Source organism: Lemur catta, chromosome 15 (assembly GCF_020740605.2).
Source record: "Lemur catta isolate mLemCat1 chromosome 15, mLemCat1.pri, whole genome shotgun sequence".
In the NCBI taxonomy this organism is placed as follows: domain Eukaryota; kingdom Metazoa; phylum Chordata; class Mammalia; order Primates; family Lemuridae; genus Lemur; species Lemur catta.
This window is the reverse complement of record NC_059142.1, coordinates 5,087,267-5,107,177: the sequence shown is the minus strand read 5'-3', so window position 1 is coordinate 5,107,177 and position 19,911 is coordinate 5,087,267. Positions and strand designations below refer to the sequence as shown.

General features: G+C 56.3%; 1 protein-coding gene and 3 non-coding genes across 4 annotated transcripts in view; 3 read left to right on the top strand and 1 right to left on the bottom strand.

Moving 5' to 3' along the window:
- The first annotated feature begins 2,294 nt into the window (after positions 1–2,294).
- On the top strand, positions 2,295–2,368 carry LOC123621396. Its single transcript, XR_006729124.1, has one exon. It is a non-coding gene; the product is annotated as a small nucleolar RNA SNORD49 (small nucleolar RNA).
- Positions 2,369–2,780: 412 nt separating this feature from the next.
- On the top strand, positions 2,781–2,851 carry LOC123621395. Its single transcript, XR_006729123.1, has one exon. It is a non-coding gene; the product is annotated as a small nucleolar RNA SNORD49 (small nucleolar RNA).
- Positions 2,852–3,467: 616 nt separating this feature from the next.
- On the top strand, positions 3,468–3,540 carry LOC123621409. Its single transcript, XR_006729136.1, has one exon. It is a non-coding gene; the product is annotated as a small nucleolar RNA SNORD65 (small nucleolar RNA).
- Positions 3,541–4,019: 479 nt separating this feature from the next.
- LRRC75A (leucine rich repeat containing 75A) overlaps positions 4,020–19,911 on the bottom strand; it is a 40,125-nt gene continuing 24,233 nt past the window's right edge. Inside the window, exons 2-4 of the mRNA XM_045526837.1 lie at positions 16,552–16,680; positions 8,370–8,485; positions 4,020–6,016 (exon numbers count right to left, since the gene is read on the bottom strand). Coding sequence (XP_045382793.1) covers positions 5,482–6,016; positions 8,370–8,485; positions 16,552–16,680 — 780 coding nt within the window. The 3' untranslated portion in view covers positions 4,020–5,481. The remainder of the gene's footprint in view (positions 6,017–8,369; positions 8,486–16,551; positions 16,681–19,911) is intronic.

Here is a 19,911-nt window from a genome sequence, read left to right as displayed (position 1 = left end):
TGGACATGGGCAAACAAAGCCAACAGACACCCACTGAGAGACTCCAAAACGTCTTTCAAACCTAGGCTCCTTTGAGCTCTTTGGCTTAGTTTAGTCTCTGGATCATGGCTTTACCTCCTCACTGGGCTTCTTGCTCCATCCCACCCCTCCAAGCCATCCTCTGCAGGACATGCCGAGGGGCCTTCCTAAGACAAACACAAATGTCACCTCTGTGCTCTGAAGGCCCATGAAATGCCTTAGCTGGCATCCCCAGCCCTCCACGGTTTTGCCCAAGCCATTTCCAGACATCTCTTCCTCTATATCCCAGTCCTCCCCCCTTTCCCCCCTTAGCACCCTCACCAAATTCTTCAGGCAGTTTGAGGGACCTCTTTTTTGATCACTTGACTTGGCTCCTCCTTGAGGCCCCCAAACCTCCATTAAAATCCTACACTTATTTCTGAGGCCAGCTTAAAAGTTGCTGTTTCTTGACTGCCTTTCCAGTTTTCTGCAGTGGAAATGAGTTGCTCTACTTTGGTGTAACACTGTGTGCAAAATTGTATGCGTTGTCACAGCCCAACAAAGTTCCCTGCCTGCTATTCAAGAGGAAGCCAATACACCGAAACAGCAGGGATTACAGCGGAGAAAGGGTTCAATATCACAGGCACCACTGGAGGAGATGGGAGGAATTTCTCAAATCTGTCTCCCTGAGAATTTGGGAGAAGGGGTTTTTAAAGATAGTTCAGCAGGCAAAGCGCAGGCAATTGGGTCTGCAGATTGGCTGGGTTGGGGTGGAATGATGGGGGTGTAGAAATTGTCTCCTTGTGCTGAGTCAGTTTCGGGGGGGGCCAGTCACACAGACCAGTTGAGTCAGTTCTTTGGTACCGGCCACTGATCTGGGTGGGTGAGCTGGTCCACCAAAGTGCAGGACCTGGAAGGTATCTCAAAAACTAGTCTTAGGCTTCACAGGGGTGATGTCATCTACGGGAGCAATGAATAAAGCTAAGAATCCTTATGACCATCAGCTATGTGACTCCTGCGTAGTAAGCACTTATAAGAAAACAGCTAGGGAACAATGGCTGGTTATATATTTATTTTAACTATGCTTTATACCTTTGCAGAGTTCAGGCCCTCCCACAGTTCCCACCATGGCCTTTATTGATATCATAAAGGGCGGTTTCAGATTGAATGTTTTTTTGAGTAGGAGACCTGAGCATGTTCATATGCTGAAAGAAAAACGTCAGCAGAGAGAGACAGTTTCCACCGCAGGTGAGATGGGGCGCGGATGGAGAGTCCCCAGGGAATGAGGAGAGGCAGGCAGGGGCAGAGCTTTACCGCAGAGGGGAGAGGATGGACGTGGATCCGGATGAGACGTCTGATGGGTCCTTACAGGTCATCCTACAGAAAGTGATGAGGGTTGTCAGCGCGCAGGAGTTTGAGAGGCTCCGTGGATATTTTGAAATCATTGTGGGGAGAGAGTAGACTGGCAACGCTTATTATAATAGATTTGGAAGCAGCTCCTACTTGTGAATGCTTGCTGTGCCAGGGCTCTGCAGAGTGTCAAGTGTGTTGGCTCACGTGATCTTCAGAAAAACCTCCAGGGGTGCAGGTGTCTGCATTTTCCAGATGAGCTATCGGGCGCTGACAGAGGAAGAGCGATTCGCTCAAGACCCAACCGCGGTGGCGCAGCGGAGGCGGGACCCAAGCCCGCGCTCCGGTCCTCGCGCAGGCGCCCTGGAACTCCCCGCGCGCCTCGTGACCCAGAATTCCCCGGGCCGTGGGCGAGACCACAGGCTCAGGAGGAGGGGGGAGTCCTCGGGCTAAGCGGCTGACGTTGCGTGAGTCTTTACCGGTATCCCCCTCCCTTCTGTGAGGAATGAGATATTCAGACTCCTTAAGGGGCTGGGGCCCCGCACCCTCGGCCTTTTCGCCGCGGTTGTGCGATGGCGGTGAGTTGTCTTCGCGCCCGGGGCCGGGGGCCGGTGGCCGGCGGCAGGGGCGGGTAAGGAGCTAGAGCCCTTCTGACCGCTGGAGAGGCGTCTCCGGGAAGCTTGGCTGAAGGGCCGCGGGGCCGGCGCTGCGGCGGGCGCTCGGCCGTCTCGCGGGGGACCCAGCCGCCGTGGGCCGAGGCTCACGGAGCGCGTGTTTTCCCGCAGGGCCACCGCCGCAGTAGCCTGGGATCCGGTTACCCGGCCCGCCGTGGGAGGTGGGCAAACGCGGGACAACTGGGTAAGTGGGGGTCTGCCTGCAGGTGGGGGTGCCGGGGGTGCCGCACGTGGGTAGGGCCGTAATGGGACTACACGGAAGTCTTGCTCGACTGCCCCGATGATACTAGTGATAGGAAGTGCCGTCAGAAACGATAACTGACGACGACGTTTATGCTTGTGTGACCAGTCAGTGAAACCTCCACGGTTTCGTTGGACGTAACTGCCAGAATCTGCCCTAAATTCTTGACCTTATTCCGTTTCAGATTTCGTACGCGCTGCAGAGTGAAGACAGGATAACTATGAGGTGAGAGCTCCGTTTGGATAAGGTTTAACATGTAACCTAGTTGTAATTTTATCTTCAGTGTACTGAAATCGATGTTTTGCAGTTGTAAGTTCTACACATTTAACGTTGTGTCAAGCCATCACATAGTGTGAAACATTCCTAACCTAGAACTGTATCTAACCAAGGCTGTAAGTGGAAACAAAGTCTTTCCTTAAATGTCTCCAGTGGCTGCTTTAAGGCAATTTTAGCTTAGTTTCAGGTAATGTCCCGGTCTCCAGTTGGAGCAATACTGGAGAGTGGTGAGGTGTTTTGACTGCTCTGATGAAATCACTAATAGGAAGTGCCGTCAGAAGCGATAACTGACGATAACTACTCCTGTCTGACTGCAGTCAACAAGTCCTCACCAGTTGCTGTTTCGCAGGAGTAAATTTGTCTAAACTGTGACCTACTTGCTGTATTCATCCAGGTTGCAAATTGGTGAAGGATCACCAGCATGTTCAGTCACTGAGCACTGGCCACAGGAGCACTGGCCTTCCGTGAGGTAAGTTTTGTTCTGTGGAGAGTGTTAGCTGCTGAGATGTAGTTTTCCCCATCGGTGAAAGCTCAAAGCTATCTTAGCTTTGTGTGACATTTAAAATGATGAGACTAAATGAAGGTTACAGCTCCCAAAGAAGCTAAATTAGGACTTGTAGACTTTGATAATTTACCAAAATGCAACACCAAAAAGGTCTTAAGGGGCTCTTGTTAGGATGGACTTAAATTTGTAAGTTTATAGTTGAGGGGCTCAGAAACGTCTCCTCTGCATCTGCAGTCTGAAGTGTGTGTGCCTTCTCCATTCCCCCAGGCTTTGAGAACTGAGTGCTGGAGTGCACGGGTTCAGAGCTGGCAGCCACAGCAGCTCAGCCCAGGAGGAGGAGGTAAGCTTTGATCTGGGCAATGACCCCAGGGTAGAATGAATAAACAGCTGGTTTTGTTAAAATTGATTTGAAGAAAAGGATATCATATGATGAAATCACCCAAAATAGCTGGAATTACCGGCAGATTGTGTAGTGGTGAGCCTATGGTTTTCTGAAGATGCCTTTTGTCCTGTGAATGGCCGTTGGTTAGAGCAGGAAGTGAAATTGAAATTTAGTTTCTTTGCAGGCTGTGTCCCTAGAGGATGGATGTCAGTCTGAAGGACCAGTGGCTGCCATCAACTTGGATTCCGAAAACCTAACCGGCTTCAACATTCGGTGTAGAAACATGCTTTCCTTGTATCAGGACGTTCTCAAGCCTAGAGATGTATTGGGCAACTTTCTTCTAGAACAGGCACATTTGGTATCATTCGTTAAGTTTTCTAGCACTGTCCCTTGCCAGCCTGCCCAATAGGAGGAGCTTCTATTTCTATACCTTTTAACAAACATACTTAATAAAAATTGATTGTTACATTGCGGGGCAAGTTCTTTAAGCTGAAAATTGTTAATTCCTCCTGAAAGTAATGTTTTCATTCATTTACCATGAACTAATACTGTAATAAAGGATACTCTTTGGTATTGATTCTTAAAAATGTGTATTTGAAGAAAAAGCAAATTTGACTACTGCTGTCAGGTATCAGCAGTCCAGATATTAGCACTCAAGCTTATAAACTTCCCTGTAGTCAGTCTAAGCTCATTGCTGTTAACAACTTTAGACTCTGTGGGCAAAAATTCCAGAGCATCTAAGGCATCTACACACTGATTCTAATCCCTGCTGCCTCTGGGCTCTGTCCCTTTGCATGGCTTCCCTCTAGCTCCTGAAGCATTTGAACCGCAGTCTAGGTCCATTTTGCTGCCTTCCTGTGCTGGAATCTCACCTACTAGGCTTGAGGCCCATCAGGTTGTGCTGTTTTTCTGAGTCAAGAATGATTAGCTCCCAGTCTCCCTGGACTAAACTATACTTAGAATTAGGGGTTGCCTGTTGTGTCTAGACAGGACTCTAACTGGTAGAGGCCTTTCAGCAGAAGTGTTTGGATGAGGGCTGGGGGGGGGGGACGGTATAGGTGAAAACTTGCCAAATTAGGCTCTCTTGGGAGCCTCCAGGTGTTGACTTCCCCCTTTCCCAGCCATCTTGCTTGGGTCTACCGAGAATTTAGACGCAACTTCATGGTCCTGGGTTTTTAAGAGCCTTCTGTAGTAGATTGTAAGGAATGTTCTCAAAGTACGGGTTGATGGCAAGCATGACGGGGGAAGGAAGCAAAGCTCATCTCCGGCTTTCATGCTAAAGACACTGGAACCCATGTGAAAGCCTGGCAGTTTTGGGGGGATGGATTTCTTACTGGGCCTTTCCATGCATACCTTGTGTGCCCTAAGCACTGCCACACAGCGCCTAAGTGTTGAAGGATGTGGTGATAGCTGGCTCTCTGGGCAGGTACCTAGAATCATAGACAAGTCAGTTCCAAGGAGCCCAAGGCTCCATGAGGAGATAGACCACTTCAGTCCACCCTCAGCATAGATGGAACTAGGCTTCTACCCGCAGGTTCTTCAGCTGGGAGTTGTGAAGATTGCAACCTCTCCAGAGTGGGGACACATTCAGCATCTGGCTGGAGTTTACTCCCCCAGATAAAACAAGCATTATGCAGGAAAATCCTGGGTTACTTGTGGGGGCCCAACTATTCTGGGGGAAAGTTCTTGGGGTTCACATTGGCTCAAGCTGCTGGCACCTCCAAACCATATGCCTATTCCCCTAATTCTTTAGGGAGGCCAAGGGCCGAGCCGAGGGGTGTCAGGAGCCTCTAGACAGGGATGACTTGTTACAAGCCAAAAAGGCAGGTAATGGGATTTATGGGGGGCAGATGGAGAGGAATGGGAAGTGTGACAAATTCCCCTTTCCCTGTTGCTGCGGTCTGTGTTTCTGTGGGTGGGTTGCCCAGACCGATTTGCTGATAGCCTGAGCCTCCTAGCATGAGGAGCCCCGGACCTGCTCTGCCCTGGTCATCCCTGCTTTGCCCTGGTCATCGTACCCCACAAGGGCTCCCTGGTGAGGCCCCTTGCTCCTGTGTCACGTCTGTCCTGCAGCTACAGTTTCCTTGCCCTCGAGGTGGGCTGGTGCCAGAGGTCCCCCTCCAGGGTCCTGGCCCGCTGTCCCTTCCCGGGCCTCCTCCCCACTGCCGGGGCCCTCGCCCAACTCCAGGATGGTGGGTAGGTGGCCCTGCTTCGGGGAGCGCTTGCGCAGGCTGAGCAGGAAGGGCTGGGGCAAAGAAAAGATGTCCACATTGTTGCCCAGGTCGATCCACGTGACGTTGGGGAACTTGCTGGGGTCCTTAAGGGTGTCTGTGAGATCTCGCAGCAGGGCCCGGGTCAGCCGGTTGCCGTTGAGTGCCAGTGTGGTGAGGTGGGGCAGGGTGCTGAGTGCCGGCAGCAGCTGCAGGACCATGTCATCCGTGAGGCCTGTGAAGCCCAACTCCACGCTGTCCACCTGCTCCCCGCAGCGCTGCAGGTAGCTGGTAACCCGTTCCAGGTCACGGGAGGTCAGCGGGATGCCTGACAGGTCCACTGTGTTGTCTGGAGGGTTCCCGGCCAGGACAGCCTTTAGGCTGAAGGGAACAGGGACAAGGCTTTCAGAGGCCGCAGTGGCTACTGCGGGGGGGGGGGGGCCAGCCTCTGTTTGGCTCTCTGCCTTTAGGGATCATTTTCACAAACCTTGCAGATTGAACTGCAAGTGTAGGAGTGGGAGAAACTAGGGACCTCCGATCCCCTGGCACTACGCACATCCCCGCTGGCTGGGCCCAGCTGGCCAGAGCCGGAGGTGTGTGGCTGCCCTTCCTGCAGGCCCACAAGGGAGGGGCCTGAGTTTCTGCATGTCGCCCCATTTGCATCTTCACTCCTTTTCTTCCTACTCTGTGACCTTTAGTTACTTAACCTGTCCTTACCGCAGTTATTTACCTTAAAAATGGAGTTAATGGGCTTGTTATGTGAAATGAGTTAATAAACGTAGAACATTTAGAACAGTGTCTTATATAGTTAAGTGATGAACACATATTTGCTGCTGCTATTATTAATCACTTGGGCTGAGCTTCCTGCTTCTGCCACCCTTGGGTGGCAGCTAAGCTGCCCCCAAGAGTGGCAGAAAGGATCTCTGAGGCCCCTCCTTCACGACCATCTTCCCCACCATGTGGGGGATCCCTAGGGCCAACCTGTAGGACCGCAGGCAGGGGAGGGTGCAGGGGCTCCGAGCCTGGAGGCTGAGTCCTCTCCATATCCCACTCCCTGCCAGCTGCCACCCCCTCCTTTCTTGCCCTGGGCCAGAGCCCAGGCTGCTCAGGGCCGACCTGAGTATGCCCTTCCCACCACCGCTCTCTGTTTGCTGGTGTTGGTGAGATGCTCATTCTCTGTGTTTCCAAGTGCCCTGCGAAGGAGGGAGGTGGAGGGGCTCCCAGCCTGCTCAAAGGGTCGCAGCCTGGACCTCCTGGCAAGGTAAGGCAGGTCTCTATCCTTGAGGTCTGAAGCAGGAGGCTGTCCCCAGTTTGCTCATTTCACCTCTGACTGGGGTCCAGCCCCAGGGAGTTTGAAGGTGAAGCTTTCAAGGTGTGACATTTAACACTGGAACACTGCTTGTCATATATTCAGCATGATCTAAGTGTTGGCGGCTGTTGCCAGTGCCACTAATAAAGCAGACTCATTGCACCTGGGGAACAGTGTGGTGGCGACAGCCTGAGCTAGGTTTGAATCCAGCTCGGTGATCCTGGCCAAACAGCAACAGTAATATCTCCTACTACCCCGTTCATTCCCTTAACGTGTTTGTTAAGTTTCTGGGTGCCAGGCACCGACGTCACCGTGGTGAACAGGATGGACAAAAGTCCTGTTTCCATTCTACCAGGGGGGAGACACCACCACACGGAAGACATGAGAGGGGAGTGATAGACTAGTTGGGGGCCATGGCTACTCAGGAGGGAGGAGGTAACATCTGAGCTGACACATGAAGAAAAAGGAAGTGCAGGCCATCAGAAGAGTTTGTAAAAGTTCCAGCAGAGGGTGCAAAGGCCTTGGGGCCGCGTTTGTGAACCAGCAGGAAGGCCAGTGTAGCTGGGGGCCAGACGGAGAGGCAGAGGGGAGACCAGAGTGAGGGAAGGGCAGGCCACACAGGGCCCTGTCTGGATTTCGCTTTAAGTGTAATGAGAAACCACCGGAGGGGAATGAGACCTCATTTCCGTGGGTTCCAAATGAAGAATGGACTGAGTGTGTGCACATGTTGGGGAGACAGAAAAGGCTCCTAGATTCCAGCTAGTCAAATTTGCAGCTTTTCCACCCTAAAGAACTAGCTCAGGCTCCTCATGGCATTCCAGGTCACGGGCCCACTGTCCTGCTCTATCCCCGTATGTGGAACCCCTGCCGTGGCCAGTCCCATACAGCATCCCAGGATCTGTCTCTCCCCGTTTTGGGGGTGGGGGTGGCCAGAATGGAAGGAGGTGCCAGAGCTCTTCTCCATGAGGGAGGGGGACAGTCCTTCCCTCCCCAGTCTGCAGGGAACTGCAAGGATGGACCAGCAGCAGCACCAAGGAGTCGTACATAGCTCATAAGTTCTATGTCCTATGTTCCCCTCCTGATCTTCAGGGGGCCCCCAAGGCCCTGAGGGTCCTTGCTGCTTTAAGGACCAGGGACAGGGCTGGGGTCTGGGCCCCCCTGGAGGTATCTGAGAGAACTGGGGGGTTCAGTTGGGAGTGCCCACTTTTAGCACACCAGGTGTTAGAAACTGTTCACGACCCCCCACCCCCAGTCTACTGCCCACCCCATCCAGCTCTTCTGTGCTCATGCCCACCTGGAATGCCCTCCTGGCTGTTCCCCTGCCTGAGTCCTCCTTCCAAGATGACCCCATCCCTCCCCTGCCGGAGACGCGCCGTGTATCACACACTCAGCTTGGCATAGACCCACCTAGGGACCGCCACTCACCAGGCCTGCGGCTTCCTCTTCACCAGCCCCCGGTGCTGCCTCCACTGGGAGTGCGGGCTGAGGTGGTAGGTCAGCTGCCGGCACAGCTTCTCCATGGCGCCCAGTGCGTCGCCTTCCTGCAGAGGCAACCACAGACGGTGGGGCCCTGAGTCACTGGAGCAGCTGGGGGTGCACTGGCCCTGCCCCCAGGCTTCCTGTCACCCCAGCACCACAGCACCCCAAGGCTGATGCGCAGGTGCCTGCTCTGCCACCCCAGGGTGGGCGCCCCTAGCAGACAGCAGTGGTTGCAAACTGGTCTGCACAGTGGTTTTAGTCTTTGTGGATTCGTTGCCAGCACTGAAAACCTGAGATTTATCCAAGAGTCTGCATTCTAGGTGGTCTGACAATAGTTGGCTGGAACTCAGTGCTCACTGGCCCCTTGGCCTGGATCCACCCGGGTCCCTGCCACTCCCCAAGGGCCATCCTGTTCATTCACTTGCTCAACAAATATTTACTGAGCACTTACTGGGTGCCAGGCACTTGTTCTAGGAAGCTGGCATATGGCCGTGAACAAGTGTCCTTGTTCTCGTATTTCACACAGTAAAGAGGAAAGTGGAATATTTTCACCTATGTCTCTCCCAAAAGTGGGAAGGTAAAAGAATGAGGGGTCAAGTCTTTCCCAGCTCCATCCACTCATCCATGTTACCTGTCTGGCCCATCTGCATTTGAGTTTGAGACCCTTGGTAAGATGGGCTGTGTCCCCAGCAAATCTATATGTTGATGTCCCAACCCCTAATAGCTCAAAATGTGACTGTAATTGAAGACAGGGCCTTTAAGGAGGTGATTAAGGTAAAAATGAGGCCATAGGAGTGGGCCTTAATCCAACAGGCCTGGTGTCCTTATAAGAAAAAATTAGGACCCAGAGAAGAACAGAGGAAAGACCACGTAAGGGCACAGAGGTGGGCTCAGACCCCCACAGAGGCCACTGGGTCTCTAATGAGGAGGCCTTGGCCGGCACAGGCTCAGGGAGGGGTGGCTGTGGTGGCGGCCAGGGTGAAGGCCAACTTGCGAGGCCAAAGGGGAATGGGAGGCGACACCAGAGACGACACATCAAGGACCACAGTTCCCCACGTTGGAACCTTGCACGCCCGGGGGGAGCTTTAAAAGACTCTGATGCCCTGGCCGCAAAAGCGACGGTGGGCAGCTCCGGCGCAGGGATTTATTATACAAAAGCCCCCACCGTGGAGAAGCACCGGTTCAGGCGCTTTAAGGTCAAGGTGGGATCAGGTGGTCTGGCCGGCATCATGCTGGGACACCCCCTCCCAGGACAGCACGTTGCCAGTCTCCAAAGTTGAGAACTGAGCTCCTCCTCCAGCCACTTCCCAGGGTTTCCAAAATCTGTGCCATGGGTGGACTCTCCCTCCGCCCTCTAGGCCTGCGCAGCAGAGCCTCGAGGGAAGAGAACAGAGAGGAAGAGGAGGCGTCAATGCAGCGCCACTGCCACAAGGGGGCAGCCGCGCGCAGGGCGAGGCTCGGGACGGCAGGGCTCGGCCGCTACCTGGGAGCCCAGCTCCTTGCGGGGTAAACAGCGACAGTAGATTAGCTCTGTTAGGGGACGCCTAATAGAGCTAACGTGAGACTACACGTGCGCTAACGTTCTCACAGAAGTGAGTTCCCTTCGGCTTGTCGAACTGAATAAACAATAGCTAACAGGCCGGGCGCGGTGGCTCAGCCTGTAATCCTAGCACGCTGGGAGGCCCAGGAGGGAGGATCGCTTGAGCTCAGGAGTTGGAGACCAGCCTGAGCAAGAGTGACACCCCATCTCTACAAAAAATAGAAAAATCAGCAGGGTGAGGTGGTGTGTGCCTGTAGACCCAGCTATTTGGGAGGCTGAGGCAGGAGGATCGCTCAAGCCCAGGAGTTTGAGGTTGCTGTGAGCTAGGCTGACGCCACGGCACTCTAGCCACGGCGACAGAGTGCCTCTGTCTCAAAAAAAAAAAAGAAGACAAAAAGAAACCAGAACCCCTGTCCCCCAAAGCCAGCCACACAAAACCTAGAAGGGCACTCTTTCCCTTCTCCCCTGAAGACCCTTGTTCCAGAGGGGTCCTGTCCCATACCCGGGAGGAAGGAACTCTACACAGGCCAAGAAGAATCTGAGCAGACAGGCCTTGCTGGGCCCCCCTCAGCCTATTGCTGTTACTGGAGCAATCACTTTTCTACACAGCTGCCCATTCTCCATCAGACCTAAGTATGAAAAATAGAGTTTTCCCTGGGTCTTGGGGTATGCAGTCTTCACTTTTTTTTTTAGAGACAGGAGTTGCCCAGGCTGGAGTGCAGTGACAGTCATAGCTCACTGCAGCCTCGAACTCCTGGGCTCAAGTGATTCTCTCACTTTAACCTTCTGAGTAGCTGGGACTGTAGGCACATCACCATGCCTGGCTAATTTTTTAAAAGACAGGGTCTTGCTGTGTTGCCCAGGCTGTTCTTGAACTTCTGACTTCAAGCGATTCTCCCACCTTGGCCTCCCAAAGTGCTGGGATTATAGGCATGAGCCACTGTGCCCAGCGGATCTTCATTTCTGAAGGCTCCCATGTCACATAAAACTTTGATTAAATCAATCTGTTATGTTTTTCTCTTGTTAACCTGTCTTTTGTTATAGGAGTGTCAGCCGTGACCCTGACGATGGGTGAGGAGGGGTATCACACTGCTCCGCCCCACAAACTCATGACGGTCCTATACCTCACAGCAGTCCTAGGGAGCAGGTACTACTCAGATCCCCACTTCACATCCGCAGGGGTAGGGAAGGTATCAGGCTGGCAAGGCAGCACGGCGTGTAGGACGGAGGCAGGATCCAGACTCCGTCAGTGGCCCCGAGGCTGGCGCTCTCCCGTAACCACCGTCCGCCGTGCCCCCGTGCTGCCCTCGTCCTGAGAAATCCTGTCTTTGGCTTAGGTTAGCTCACGGAGTTTCTATCATTTACAACCAGAAGAGCCTCCAGCAAGACCACCTAATGCTTTTCCAACACCCTCCTGCAGAGAACAGGCCTTCGCAGGCCTGGCCTGAGTGGAGGAGGAAGAGGAGAAGGTGGGGAAGGGAGGAGAAGTGTCCTTCCTGCAGGTTGCAACAGTGTGTGGAGAAAGAGCTGCCTTCCAGGTACAGAGCAGCCTCGCCCTGGTGCAACCCTGGCCAGGAGCTCTGTGACACCAGCCCCACCACGTCACACGTGTCCACGTGTCCTGTGCCCAGCATGTGCCTGGGCTGCCGGCCCTCTCCTCTGGAACTTTCTTTTCCTCAACATGGCGCAGCCCAGCAGCCCCTGCTGCTGACTGGGATGCCAGATCAGCTCTTTCCCTGGAACCTGGGCTTGACAGAGGCACACATCCCAACTCATCCGGGAGCTGGAACCATGACAAGTAAGCTGGGGGCCACGGGCAGCCACATTCCCTACCCTGAGGGGTGGGAGAACAGTCTGTGCAGAGGGGACTGGGAGGGAGGCCAGGTGGGGCAGCGAGGAGGGGTCCCTGCACCATGCTTTGTAGCCCCCGTGCCTTGATCTAACGTGGCTGCCTTTGGCCCCACAAGATGCCACAGTATCCTTGGGATCAATGCTCCTGCTCCAGCCAGCCCAAAGCCGGGGGTTTGCAACAGAGCCCTAACCCACGCAGGAAGCTCAGCGGCAGTGTGCAGAGTCCCCTCTGCAGCTCTTCCCCACCGTACCCTTGGAGAAGGCAGGGCCGTGACGCGGTCAGGGTGACTCAGGGCACTGCTGGGTCGAGTGTGGGTCAGGGTGGCAGCCTCTCTACACCTGGCCAGTGACACTGCCCGGGCCCTGGAGAAGAATGTATTTGGGGGCTCACTGATCTGCCAGGAAAGATGCTCCAAGCTGACCTGCAGGGCCCTCCCTGGCGCCTGGCACCAAGCCATCTCTCCACTGTCAGGCCGTGGTGCCATCTTCACTCCCCGTGCACCTTTGTAACTGCCCCTGGAATCCCACCGAGCCCAGCTCTCCATTGCCCTGTACTCAAAGGCATCCCTCGTTCACCTATGAATTCATGCATCCATCCATCCAGTGTTGAGGGCCCTGCTCACTGCACACTGGATGCCGTTCCAGAGGCGGAGACCTGTGCTGGCTTTCTCCGCTTGCTCCCTCCCCACAGTCCGTCCTCTGCCCTGCCCTGTGCTCAGAGGGCTGAGTTCTGGAGACTGCATCCGGGGCTCTCCTGCTCCCGGCTTCCAGTTGGGTTCAGCTAATGGGAGCAACTGGAACGAGCTCAGAGGGCAGGAGGACAGGAAGGCCGAGGGATTTATTGTTCCGAGTCCGTCTGCTTCAGCATGCGTGGTGCCGGCCTCCAAGACAGCCCCTAGGGGTCCTCGCCTCCTGGCATCTGCCTCCTTCCACTTTGCCTCAGGGCTGGCCTGGGTGGGCAACAGAAGCGATGGTTTGTGAGTTCTGAGACAAGGTCATAGAAGGCACTGTGGCTTCCGTATTATCCCCTGCTGTGGGACAAGCCAGCCGCCATAGTGTGAGGGCGATGAAGCAGTCCTACGGGGAGGCCCTCGGGGCATGGAGCCGAGGGTCTCCTGCCAACAGCCCTGTGACGTGCTGTCTTGGAAGTGGACCTGCCAACCTGTCAAGCCTTCTGATACCCACAGCCCTGACCGATGCCTCGAGAGACCCTAAGCTAGAACTGCGGAACTAGGCTGCCCTGAACTCCTGAACTAGAGACTGCCCGACAATACGTGTCTGCTGTTTTGAGCCACCGAGTTTTGGGATAATGTGTTATACGGTGATGGATAATGCGGTGTGGTTCTGGACCGGGCGTTCTCACCCGCTGTAGCCACACAGCTTCCCCGCGGCCCCTGCAGTGGAGCAACTTCCTGCGCTGTGAGGCTTCAGGGTTCGGGTGTCTCAACGTCCTCTGTTGATTTCCTTTATCCTGCCCACAACCCTTTATTAAACTCTCTTAAAAATCCACACTGGAATGTGTCGCCTGCTTCCTGCCTGAAGCAGGATGTAACTGTGAAGGAGAGACAGCCCGTTAGAGTTTATGTTCTGGTGGGGAAAGCAGACAATAAATTAGCCAACAGACAAATAAGCAAAACAGTTTCAGAGACCAGCAAGTGACACGGAGAAATAAACAGGGTAGATGGAGCGGCCAACACTGGGTAGGCTTGTTGAGGAAGGCCTCGCGGGGGTGTTTAGGAAGGCGGCTCAGATTGGGGGGCTCGTGCAGTCAAGGGGGCAGCAAAGTCCCTAAGGCAGGGAGGTGGAGGATGCGTGGCTGGAGCAGCATGCGCAGGGAGGCAAGTGGGAGAAAAGAGGTCTGAGATTCAGGTAAGGCCAGATAAAGAGTTTGGGTTTTATGCAAACTACAAACATCCCTCGTTTGTTCATAAATTCATTCATTCATTCATCCATCAAACACTGACTGCCCTGCTTGTCTAGAGACTGTGCTGGAGGATTTTCAGTGAGGTGCGTGTATGATCCAACATACACGCGGGATGGAGCTCTGTGGTCTCGACACCTCTGTCTACAGCCTCTGGGCCCACAGCTGGGGCTGCTAGGAAAGTCCCAGAGGCACCACTCGTGGCAGGAAGTCCCGGTCAGCCCTGCGCCCGCTCAGGGAGCTGGGGTGGGTGGAAGGGCTGCCCCTACCCTCAGCCTGGGGGCCCTATGGCTTGGGGATCCCCCACCCCTGCCTCACCCACAGCTGGGAGGGTCCCTCGAAAGAGCCTCTCCTGCCTCGTGGCCTCGGGCATTGGCAGGGGACCTCCAGGCCCCCGGGCCCCCAGCAGGCCTGGCCCCGCTCTCCCAGCTCTCCAGACCTTTGCTCTCCGAGCCGCTGAGCCCGCAGGGGCAGGACCCGGGGACCACGTCTTACTTGCCGCTGTTTCCGACAGCTAACCTGCTGGGTCTGCCCACGCCGCTCGGCACGGGCAGGTGTTCACTGACCGGTTACCACCTGCTGGGTACCGCGTGCTCACACGTGCCAGGCACACACAGGTGCTTCCTGTGAATCATCTCATTTGACTTTCAAAACAACTCAATAGGAGAGAGATTATTTTTATGCCCATTTTAGAGTTGAGGAAAACAAAGTCCAGGTAATTAAGTGATTTGGGAAAGGTTACACTATGTAGTGGGCTGAATGTGTCTCCCCAAAATTCATATGTCGAAACCCTCATCCCCAAGGTGATGGTATGAGGAGGTGCGGCCTTGGGAGGGGGTTAGGTCACGAGGGTGGAGCCCCCGTGATGGAGGCGGCCAGGGAGCTCCCTGCCCTGTCCCTGCCCTGCAAGGACACTAGAAGGTGGCAGTCTGCAGCCCAGAAAGGGTCCTCACCAGACACCACCAGCTGGCACCCTGATCTTCGACTTCCAGCCTCCAGGACTGTGAGAAATAACTTTATGTTGTTTGTAAGCCCCCAGTCCATGATGATTTGTTATAGGCTGAACCCAGGTACAGCCCCTCGCCCCCTCCCAGATTGGATGGCAGGTCAGAGGGCAGGCGCCCTCGGCCCACGTCCCCTCCCACCCTGGTGTCACAGGCTCTGACAGGCAGTTCCCACTCCCTGCCCCTCTCTCTCAAAGAGAGATGGCGGGTCCTTCTCTCCAGCGGCCGTCCTGGGGCAGCCTGTGAGAAGGGCTGGGGGAGGTGGGGGGCTCGCTGCTGCCCCCAGGTCCCTGCTCCGGCACCCCCGTGGCTGTGTCCCCCCAGCACTGGGTGACTGCGTGGGCCCAAATCACACCTGCAGTGAGAATCTTTCTCAGGTTGCTGAATTACTTGAATTTTGTTTTCCCCAATTCAAAAATGGACATTCACATAGTAACTCTCCTGTCTTCTTTTTTGAGAGTCCCGTTGACTGTCACCCCTCTCATGTGGGGCGGCTCAGTGCCTGCTCAGGAAAGGCTGGGGCTGCCCCTGCACGGCCTCCCCACACGCCGGCTCCCGGCCCTTCCTGCCCCCCGGCTGTGACCGGAATGGGAAGCCAGGGTGGGACCCCAATCAGCCCCGTGTCCCCAGTCCTTGAGGCTCCGGGCCACCAACCCTCATCACCAGCTTTCCTTCCCACCCCGTAGTCGAGCCCAGTGTCCTGGCGCCAGGCAGCCCCAGCAGCGGGGAGGAGACAGGGCCCCAGACAAAGCCAAAGACGGAGCTCAGCCCGGGCGTCCTTCCCCCTGCGCAGGGTCCTGGCTCCCCTCAGGGCCACGCTCATGTGTGCCCAGGCTGAGCTGGGCGTGGGGAGCCATCTCCTCACGCGACGGGGACGCTTCCCTCCCGCAGCCCTCGGTCCAGCCCTGGCTTCCTGCCCCTGCCACGGAGGAAGCGCTTCTTTCAGCAGCTGCTGGTAATTGAGGGATGCAATGGAAGGAGCCGAAACAACAGAGGAGAGCTCAGTGCGGAGCTGCCCCCGCCGGGGCCCCCCCCTGCCCTGCCGGGGCCCAGCTGCGCAGCCCTGGGTAAGCGGCCTGGCACCCTGCAAGGCTGGCCTGGCCCGGAGCCAGCAGGAACAGGGGCAGAACCTCCCACCCGGAAGGGGCCAAGCCGCAGTTTGGGTGCCTGGAGAGCCCTGGAGCTTTTCCTTCTGAAGGGCCGGGCAGGAAACAGACACCAGGGAAGGGGTGGGTGTCGAAGGACGCTCACCTCAGAGTTGAAGACAACTGGGAGTGGTGGCGACTGAGGCAAACTGGACAGCCCCACACAGGGCTGCTGCCGGCCTTCTGTGGCACCTTTGTGCAAATAAGAAAATGCCCACCTCTGGGGGGACACAGCCCTGCACCAGGGTCATGGTGTGGTGGGCAGGGAGAGGGCTGGGTTTTAAGTATCCCCTGCTTCCCCCCACCCCCACCTCTCTGCAGGGATGTCTTCGTGCAGCGTATAACCTGTGCAACTGTACAGGGTGCACCTGGTCCCACATAACAGGGATGGCTACTCAGCTCCAGCCCTGTAGGAACGAGGGCTTCATGTTGCTGCAGCTTCTGGTTTTTCAAGGGCAGCTGAATATAGGGATCATGTGAAAAATCCTGGTTTTTAAATGTTGGCAACGAATTCACCCTGTGGGCCAAACAAAACCCATCTGTGCTGATGGCACGAAGGGAGGACACCTCAGGCCCACCCTCTTGGTGCCTGCGGGAGGGGCTTCTCCTGCTCAGATGGCGCCCACCTCCCCCCGGGGCCGGGCTGGCTCAGGCCACCGCGCCCTACCGGCTTGGGGCAGTGGATGTAGCGCGCCAGGCTGATGATGAGGTCGTGGGTGATGGGGTCCACCAGGTTGCGGAAGCTGGCGTAGCGATACAGCACGTCGTCCAGGGAGGTCGACTCCATGCCCAGGTCCTGCAAGAGCAAGGGGTGCCCAGAGGTCAGGGTGACGGCCCCACCCACCTCGCCCAGCACCCCCAGGAGAAGCGGGCACAGGCCCTGGGTGCCCCCGCTGGTGGCTCGGCCTCCCCTAGAGCCCTGGCAGGGAAGCGTCTGCAGAACTTCCCTCAGGGGGCCTGGACGAGCCCCTGCCTGTTTCTCCTCTCTGCAAGCTGAGGAAGAGAAGGGCGGGCACGTGCAGGTCCCGTCTGTGGGCCTCTCCCGTGACAGCCCCCGGCATACGTCTCTCCGGTTCCCGGAGAGTGAAGCCAAGGTGGCTTGCCACGGTGCCAGCGGCTGCTTCGGGGGCAAAATTTGGAACCGGCATGCACAGCAAAACTCCTCTGCCTTGTGACAGGACTGTTTATCGATACATATTTGTGTTTTCTTCTTGCTTCTGAAGCTGTATTTACTGCTCCATCTGTAGATGATGCAACCTCAAGCGTCCCTTTGCCTTGGGGGCTTTTGCGTTGTGGGCTGTAGGGAGAAGCTGCCAGGCGCCCAGGAGCAATCCGCCAGGACTCCCTCGGGAAGGCTGTTAGGTGGGGTCCCCTGATGGGGGGGGGTGGAGTCAGGGGCAGAAGCGCTGGAGCAGAGCCCCCAGTGTCTGGGAAGGGACAAGGGTCTGGGGGCTTCAGGACACACTGCCCCAAAATATGGCATGTTGGCATCTGAGGAAACAGCAGAAGCACGAAGGTCTCTGACCACCTTCAAAGGGGCCATCAAAGGATTCTCTGACCTTCCTCTAAGGTGGGTCATGAACCCCTTGAGCTGGAGGAGTTATCTGCTTTAGAGAAGTAAAGAAACGTTATTTGTCTACCCAGGGGATTTGGACTAAACTCTGTGCCTCTCTATGTGCAAGAATGTGGGCACAGCTCCTGCCCTCCTTCAAGCCCCCCCCCAAAATCCTGCCATCCCTGGGTGTGCGCTGTGGTCTCCTCTGTGGCAGCTTGCGTAGACCAGGCAACGATGACATTCCCACCTGGAGAACAAGGGGTGCCCCTGGGTGGGCGGGGAAGGCAGGCCCACCCACCGTGTGCACTCCAGAGCTGCCCCAGTGCGGCCCGGGGGAGCGGGGGGCCCAGCAACCTTGGGGTGGGGAACGTGTGGGTGACCAGCTGAGCTCCACCAGGGGTTTGCTCCTTGTAGTTTAGGTGGGATACTCTGATCTTTCCTAAACACCTCCCCCACGTGATCCAGACTCCCTGGAAGGCGGGCAGGCTGTGCCAAGGCCTACAGCTGCTGACTTCTCCAGCTGTCAGGATTTCAGGAAGGGTGGGGTGGGCCCAGGCCCCCGCCTGGGGCCTGTTCTGCGGATCCCATCTGCTCTTATCTACCGCGGGGGCGAGCAGGGCAGGAGGCGGGTGGAGGGCAGGGACTCGGCTCTGCAGTTTGGAGGCTGGCATTTCTATGAGCAAATAAGAAAAGGGTCTTTGCCAAGTGGATCTGGAGGGGCCAGGGCGCCCCAGCCTCTCTCCTGGGGGCAGCCCCTCAGAGCTCATGTGCCAGCCAGGTCCTACCCACACGGTTAGGGGCACTCTGCTCCCTGCCCCTCGGTATAACTTCATTCCCACTTCAGTGAGGACATGAGGGGCTGGACTGGAGGGCTTTGTTTTCCACATGGCAGGAATGAATCTTGCAGGCAAACTGCCAGGTTCTCTGGCTGCCGACATAATTACCAGGGACCTGGATCCGGGGCTCAAGGTCTGGCGTGGATGCAGTGGCAGGAAGCTTCTGCACTGGCTGCCAAGGTCTAGACCTGGCCCCTGTAGCACCACATATAACACTGGCCTGGGACCTCTGGCCCTGCCCTGTGTGTTCCATTCCTCAGCCAGTGCTGTGTCCAGAGGCGAGCGACCTAACATCACTGAGCCTCAGTTTCCTCATCTGTAAAATGGGACAGTGAATCCAGCATCACAAGTAGGTGAGAGAAACACCACCAAGTAATACAACACCAAGTAATACCAGCAGTGGCTCCCCTGGGCCCACTTCACCTCCATTTCTTTATTTCTGCCCTTTCCTCCTGAAAAGACCCCTCCTCCCCTTATGCACAGACCCACTTGGGAATGTGTCAAAAGCCATGACCTCTCTTCCTAGAAAAACACAGGGCAGGGCAGGGACCTTGGCACACGCAGTCCACGCTGGCCTTGTGGTCAGGAGCGTGTGCAGGAGCTGCGTGGACCTGCGGGATCCCAGAACACAAACCATCACCCAGGAACATGCAGAATCATAGCTGCGCCTCCCGGGGGCGGGAGGAGGCTGGGAAGGGGGGAAGGCTGAAAGTCAAGGGCCCGTGCGGCCAAAGGGGCTGTGGCCTGGCATCTGGCTTCCCAGCCAGACCCTGCCTACGGCTTGAGGGTCCCCTTCCCGGGGACAGGGAGGTGGGGAAGGAGGGCAGAAGAGGGTGGAAACAGGGGTGGTTATTCCCAAGGTCAGAGGCTGGACTTGGGGCCACGGGGAGGAGGTCAGAGGGTTGGAATAGTGTTTCCTTTACAGGCTGTCTGCAAGCTGGGACACTCCTGCGTGGTTGTTGAGGTGGTGCCAGCCTCTGTCCCTCCTCCGCTTTGCCCCTGTGTATCCCCCTGTGTGTGTCCCCCTGGGACCTCCTGGTCTCCCCTTACGGCCATCCCTGCTGCCTGTCCCCAGATGTCCCTGGGAGAAACAGCTGGATTGTAGGCCCTGGCTGGAGCCCAGCTCACTGTGAGTCTGTGGCAAGAGACTTCCCACTTCCCTCTTGGAACCTCTTTCCCCATCTGTGAAATGGGCAATGAACGGCACTAGCAGTTGTCGGGCTGTATCCTGAGATCTTGGAGCAAGGGTGGGCAAGAGCGGGGTGAGAGGAGGCAGGAAGGCTGCCAGCCACGGCGCTCAGCGAGCAGCTCCTGGTTGCAGACAGACAGACGCACAAGGCAGTTCTGTTGCCAAACAAAAGCTTGAAGGGCCTGGACTAGATGACCGCTCAGGTTTCTCGTGCTCTTCCCAGTCCCCCCTCCCCACTTCAAGGCCAGTTGAGGCTGTCCTGTCCTGGAAGGACCAAGAAAACTGTAGGTAAACTCAGAAGGCCGGGGCAGGTCTGAGAAGATGCTGAATGTTCTTCCCCAGAGCCACGCTGCCATCATCACCTCGGCCCGTCACCTGGGCGCCCAGCGTGGTGACAGCGGCTCCCTCTCTCTGCAGTGCTGCCCTCTGGGTTCCTGCAGTCATTGC